Source organism: Lygodium microphyllum, chromosome 23 (assembly GCF_053477565.2).
Source record: "Lygodium microphyllum isolate KBCC chromosome 23, Lygodium_microphyllum_v1.1.10, whole genome shotgun sequence".
Taxonomy (NCBI): domain Eukaryota; kingdom Viridiplantae; phylum Streptophyta; class Polypodiopsida; order Schizaeales; family Lygodiaceae; genus Lygodium; species Lygodium microphyllum.
In genome coordinates this window covers 100,841,847-100,849,088 of record NC_141157.1, presented here as the reverse complement: position 1 = coordinate 100,849,088, position 7,242 = coordinate 100,841,847, and the positions used below count along the sequence as shown (strand labels likewise).

The 7,242-nt window shown below is 44.1% G+C and overlaps 1 protein-coding gene across 1 annotated transcript; it reads left to right on the top strand.

Annotated features, from left to right (window-relative positions):
* The first annotated feature begins 4,759 nt into the window (after positions 1-4,759).
* Positions 4,760-6,867, top strand: LOC148016530 (putative aquaporin TIP-type). Its single transcript, XM_087664305.1, has 3 exons — positions 4,760-5,120; positions 5,217-5,467; positions 6,277-6,867. The coding sequence occupies exons 1-3, from the start codon at positions 4,988-4,990 to the stop codon at positions 6,655-6,657; spliced, it is 765 nt and encodes a 254-aa protein (XP_087520431.1). The 5' UTR covers positions 4,760-4,987; the 3' UTR covers positions 6,658-6,867.
* The last annotated feature ends 375 nt before the right edge of the window (positions 6,868-7,242 follow it).

Sequence of the window (7,242 nt, the reverse complement as noted above, 5' to 3'; positions counted from 1 at the left end):
CCAAATACGGTGGGTAGCATGATCAAAAAAGGTCACGAAGTACGACGCTCCACCAAGTGACTGGGAAGGCATAGGTCCATATATTGCCCAATGGCCAAGATCTAGAGGAGCACGCCTCGTACGATTGCCATAAGCCAAGGGGGCCCTGCAAGGACCAAGAGTACAATCGGGGTAAGCATCAAGATCTGTAAGTGACATAGGAGGCAACAATGAGTCTAAACAAGACAATATCTCCATCTCTCTGTGGTGCATACGGCCTGGGTGATAATGCCATAGTAATGCATGTGGTGTCCGGATAACTGCAACCATAGAATCTCCCACATGAGAGACATGCACTGGGTAATGAGAACCAACTCTAGAACCTCTGGCCAAAACCAAGCAACCACAATAGATCTTCCATGACCTATCCTGAAGAGAAATAGTATATCCTACATTATGCAACTGATAGACAGAAATCAAGCTCTTACTGGGCATGGGAACATGTAAAACATCCCTGAGTATAAGAGAAGTCTCATTAGGCAAAGCTAGGTGTATATCCCATGTACCAACAATAGCATAAGACTTCTCAAGGTCCAAATAAATACATCTGTCAACCTCCGTGTAAGAAGAGAACCATGCTCTATAACGCATAACATGACAAGATGCCATAGAGTCCAAAACCCAATCAAACGCATACACCTGATCACTGAGCAAGTAAGCTATAGGGAAACAAGATGACAGGAGTACATGCTCAACTACATCATCATGGGTAACTGCATGTACCTCACCACTAGTAAGAGTGGCAACACCTGTTGTATCTGTTGTATCTCCGACTCTCTGCTCATGTTGAGTCCGTCTCTGTCTCTGCTGCTCTCTAATCCATCTAAAGCATTTTCTTTGAACATGCCCAAGCTTCCCACAATGGAAGCAAACAACATCAGAAAGGAGAAGAACCTGTAGAAGACGACAAGGAATCCAAGTCATCATGAATAGGGCTATCCATAGCATCCACAGAGCTCAAGCAGTCAAGGGCTATCCCAAGGGAGGGAACCTACTCATAAAGACAATCATCTGCAAGTACATCAGTGGTAGAAGCATGCTGCAAAGGATCATGAAACCTCAACAAACAAGAGGACATAAAGGCATCAACCAAGGATGCAAAAGCTCCCACATGAAGAAGAGTCGTAGCCAACTACATGACATAACGAGGACATAACCAACCACAGTATGGTAAAGCATAAGACTGTTAGATATGCTCAATGCCCCACCCTCATAAGGTGCCACCAATGATCCATGGTGCTCAAAGTTGTAAGGCCCCCATTATGAAGAGAAGCCAAATGTGAGCCCAGACATTGGTTGAGTCTTGACTTGTATATCAGATGAGGTCTATGTGACCAGATGGCCGGGGCATAAACCTTGTCAAGTGAAATGCGAGCTGGAAAGAAAATTGCAATGAACAAAGAATTTAGCTCTACCCTTTGCTCAAGAAGCATTCGGGAGCATAAACATCAAAGTGGCATCATCCAAATACATCAGCATATCATCCCCAGTAGTCGGGAGCACCCATAGACCATAGGCATAACCAAATTGGAGGTAAAATAACCTGTCAACCAAGGTAGCATAAATCCCAACCAACAACGAAGTTTTTGCATCCAAATCAAGGCTCAATAGCTCTCAAATAGCATATCCGAGCATAAACCATGATGACAAAGCATCGATACATCCAATAGGACACCCGAATGTCAATAAAGAGCATTATACATAAGCCGTCCCTGATAAAACCTTGCTATTGCCTAAACAATGTATAGCAATAAATCCCTGCATAAATCGAGCTATGGAAGCTCAAACCAAGTCCCAAAGCATCTCAAAACATTGGGCAAACATCCCCAAATCATTTGGGCATCAAATACCAAGCCTCGAGAGCATCACATAAGCTAAGAGCATGACATTTTCTCTTGCCTAAATTGGGTTTCGGATGCCCGAGATATAAGAAAAATTTGGATTTTTGAGCTAGATTTTGAAACATGCGCAAAAAAACGTGAGATGCTACTGTGGGGTGGCCTGCTGGTTATGCTGAGGATAAGGGGGCAAATGGGGGCATAGAAGGTGCCCAATGAAGCCAAGGAATACCTACAAAGAGCCTATGAGGGTCGGGGAGAGGTGAGAGATGAAATCTTGCCTCGGGGGGAAGGAGCCATGGCTGGCATTGACGCTCCAAGCTCTAGGTCTTCAATCCAGGTTGGGGCCAAGTCCACGATCAAGCTCTCATCCAAAGCTCTGAAGGGGATGCAATGGCAGTGGAGAAGGAGAAGAGGAAGATGCGGGAGAGAAGAGCACACACAATGTAGGTGTTGTCCAACTGAACTGACAGCCTTATTGCACTATCATATTATATATGAATAAAGAATGGGCAGTCACAGTGTACACAGGCAGGCCCAGAGGCTTTTTACCCCAACACACGTAAGCAAGCTACGTAAAGGATGTGTAAGCTAACAAACAAAAATTTTCCATTATCTGGTGTTTTCTAGTATACTCTTTTTGTAGTCTTTGATTTTAGAAGACTTCTAGCATCCCTTTATCATGTACTACTCGCAAAAGGACTTGCCTTAATGCTATTTAACATTTATATCTAAGTTATTCTATACACTCTTTTCCATTGACAAATCATAAAAGCATTTACAGCCATAAAATTAACTCAATTCAATCTAAACTTTTTGCATCTCTTTCAAAACACCAAAATTCATCAATATCAAGTTAAGCCTCATTGTGAACATGAATAGTCCAGGTGGTGGAACTTGGTTAACATGCAACTTCACACCATGAACATATGTTGCCTTTATATAGAACTTTTTGCAATTTATTAAAGATTCAATTCAATTGTTAGTCCCATCCCCCTAATTGGTGGGGTGAAATATTACTAGGGAAAGGTGTAAACAACAATGCACATCAACATAATGAAAGATTTGGTTGTTTTCATGCCTTTGAAGATTTTGCATTATAGTTTTTTACTTTTCACATGGGTCTAAGATACTAAGCCATGTGCACTAATATAAGCATTGGAATGAACAAAAGATCATTTTGACTCGTTGATGCTCTTTCCAATGCATATATTGATGGCCTTTTTCCCACACAGTTTCTAATGGATATTTCCCCTCATTGATCATCATGTCTTAACCCTTTTTCAAGGTTGGATATAACAAAAAGCAAAAAATAATGGGCATATAACGGCTAAAATTAAAAACAATGGCATAACAAGGACCAAGACATCGAACTCTACCCAACTATGTATTCAAATTTTCAATTGCATCTCAAAGAAGCAAGGGACTCTAAAAATAACAAACCACACCAAAAGTAGCCTCGAAAAAAAGAAAAGGTACATAGGAAGTCAAGAAGTGCCTAGGACACTCTAGAAGTGAAAAGCAACTAAAAAGTAACTCAAAGAGCCAAAAAGCTACCATTGCTAAAAAAAAGTAAGGGAAAAAGCAAAGGTTGAAATGCAACATAGAGGTGCCTAAAAGTGTATTGCCCATACCTTGGTGATAATAATTGAAGTTGGAAGTGAAAAAACACTTTAAAATACAAAAAGCTAAAAATACCACCAACATGTGAAGTACTCCATGATAATTCAAGAAGTTAAACTTAATGTTGAAGAGCCTTGAACATTCATTGTAATACTATATTAGAGTGATAGGCTCACTCTCTTGCAAGTTGTAAATTAAATATTCACACATGTTAAGGTACCACACATATAGGAGTCTAAGGAATCAAATTTAGGTATGCTAGATGGGTCAAGGTCGTCAGCAATAAAGTGTCCAATCACAATGCTCAAGAGTAAGTGGACCGGCCTGCATGTTTTTAAAACAAGTCCAATACATATTTAAGGTGGAAATTTTAATCAAATAAATTATTCTAGTATCCTCACATCTGTGTGGTATTTTTAAATTTTTATATTTTGAAGTTAAAATTAATGTCAAAGACACTCAAACATTTGTTGTAATATCATATTAGAGTGCTGAGCTCACCCTCGTGCCAGTTGTAAATTAAATCTTCATGCATGTTAAGGTGCCACACACATGTGAGATTGTGGAATTAAATCTAGGTAAGAGGGACTAGTCAATTACCCTAAGGTTGTAAGCAAGAGTGTCTAGTCACAATATCCAAGAGTAAGTGGACTTGCCCACATGTTTTTAAAACCCAATCTATATTTAAAGTGGGAAAATTTATCAACTAAACTATTCTATTCGTTACAAAACCAATCGTGGATTTTTTCCCAATTCAATCTAACTTCTCTGTTTTTTCTTCTGTGCATCCATGATAAGTGAGAAAATAGTGTCTTCATCTCCATAGCCTCTCGTGAGGAGGATAGCTTTTTCTGCATATGGAAATGCGCTTCTTCATCTTTGCTTTCTTTTTATCTATCTTTACTATTAGTTAAGGAGAGGTGGGGGACGGGTGCCACGTGGCAGCCCCCCACCTCCCCCACAAGAAAAAAAAGAGAACGCAGGTGCAGGTGCCACGCGTCTAGCACCCGTCCCCGCCCGTAAAAATCGCGCTTGTCCCGGCGCGAAGCGCCGGACTGAGTCTAGGCGCGGAGCACCTAGTGATAATCTATGTATGTACACACACGAGGAATACGAAAGCAATTCGCCAATAGCCTTTTCACGGAACTGATTATGTGAAATTTTAACTTATAAAGAATGTCCCGTCTGTAAATACAATACCTCCCTTTTTTTAAAAGGGAGCCATGCGCAACGATAGCCCTTATTCAGTGAATCGCAACCATGTGCGGCAGACTCGTGCCGAGCGATAACATGCAGTCGCATTGGATGCTAGGAATATTTTTGCGTCCCAGTTGAAGCCTGAACGAGAGAGAGATCTTAGGTACCTGTACATGGTTATATATACATGTGAGAGGGCCAGCCAGCCATACTGATCAGAGAGACAGAGAGAGAAGGGAGGGGGGGTTTTCAGGGGGCTTGAAGATAAAACATCAGCGCCTGCAGGCAAAATGCCTCTCCGAGACTTTGCAGTGGGCAGATACGAGGAGCTCTTAGAGCCAGAGCCTCTGAAAGCGGGCTTTGCAGAGTTTATGGCAACTTTCTTCTTTGTGTTCATAGGAGAGGGCTGCACCATAGCTTACGGTCCTCTCTCTCTCTCTCTCTCTCTCTCTCTCTCTCTCTCTCTCTCTCCACACACACACACACATTTCTTCTGATATTGTCCTGCCGCTGCAACAGATAAGGTGAGTGGGAGCAGCACCCTTACCCCCGTTGGCCTCCTGATAGCGGCCCTCTGCCACGGATTCGCCATATATGCCGCCATCTCCATATCCTTCCACGTCTCAGGAGGGCATGTGAACCCTGCGGTGACGGTGGGGCTATTGGTCGGGGGCTACATCACAGTCTTCAAGAGCATCCTCTACATCATAGCGCAGCTGGCTGGCGCTGCGCTTGCATGCCTGCTACTCAAAGTGGTGACTCACGGATCGGTAAGTCATCGGTTGACCCAAATGTTCCAGCTGGCAGGCCCGGATTGGCGGGATCCGAGGACATGTTGGCAAATCCTGTCTGTGTTTATCGGATCCAGCGAATCAGCGCCTTCCACCGCATGCCAGGGCACTGGCCGAAGCTTATCATCTGTGCCACCTTATAAATATGCTACTACTTCTTCCACCATAATTGGGTGGGTGATGTTTAAATATGGCTCTGCTGAATATAGTTGTGTGACCATTTACACTGCTAATATAGCCGCCGTTAATAGCTCTGCGTATCTGATGCAGTGTTGCACAACTAGCTAATTTTTGTGATAACATTATCATGCGGCACTATTTTATCCTAACATATGGCCAATTGAGCTGCGAGACTTTTATGCCAGCAGCTCTGCTAGTGGACTTATATGTAATAGTTGCCAATGGCTATGCCAGCAGGTGCTAAGAAATGGTGATGGCTGTCCGAGGTCGTGCCACAAAGGGGTTGCGACTTGTCTGAACAGCTGTTGTAGAGCTGATTTTGGGACATTTTGCCTCAAAAGTGTAGTAGTTTCCACTAAGATGGCTTGAGATACCACTGAAATGCATATTACGTAAGAAATTTTAGACATAGACAAATTCTCATGGTGCTTCATGCATTGTGAATAAGGACAGCAACATTATGAGCTTTCGCAAGGAGCTCCATATAACACTAAAAAGTCTCTAAGTGCCTAATAGGCGAGCACCATCAAAATGGTTGTACATGCATCTAATAATAACACTAATATTTCTGGGCGGGGTGGTCTGTCTTGCCGATGAATATGATGCAGGACTTGCCGGTGCACGCCGTGGCGGCAGGGGAACCCGTGTATGCGGCGGTGGTGCTGGAGGTGGTGATCACCTTCATCCTGCTGTACACCATATATGCGTGCGCGGTGGACCCCAGGGCCAAGCCCACGTCGGCCTCTATGCCCCTGACGGTAGGCCTGGTGGTGGCGGCCATCATCCTGTTCGGAGCCCCCTACGACGGCGCCTCGATGAACCCCGCCCGCTCCTTCGGGCCCGCCCTCGTGGCCTGGGACTGGGCCGACCACTGGGTCTACTGGGTGGGCCCCCTCCTCGGCGGCGCCCTCGCCGGCCTCGTCTATGAGCTCCTCTACATCCCGCCTTCCTCCCACCAACGCCTCTCTCGTCACGAGGACGATTACTAGAGATGATGATTGATAGCCCCAGTTAATCATATGCATGAATAGTAGTAGTCAGGAAATCTACTGGCTGTATGACCCTTCTCTAGACAGCAGACTTTTTACTCTTCGAGCATGGTCGACGACATGGATTTACGATTTCTTCTTTCATTCTTTCGGTTCGAGCAACGCATCAATGCGCCCACTCCAACCTAGCTGGCGATAGTCACTGCCTCAACTGAACCAGGATCTTCAACGCCTCTCTTTAAGATGCTTGAGTAGATTCAAATGTTTGTATCAACAGCCATCAAGCGTGCCTGTGTCTGAGAGAGAGAGAGAGAGAGAGAGAGAGAGAGAGAGAGAGAGAGAGCACGTCGATGGTTGTTGTTGTGCGACTGAAGGTTGGTGGAGGTGGATAGCACGTTAAAGGCCAAATCTGTGTTTGCACTAAGAGACGAGGCAATTGATATAAAGTCGATATCTCACGTGGTGAGATGATCCCCTTAGCACGCAAAATTTCACCACTACCCAATCGGTAGGCTCGCAACTACCGTCACCCTCGAGGCGATGAAGATTCACGCAAATTCTTTTCTCCAATCCAAATCAAGTTAC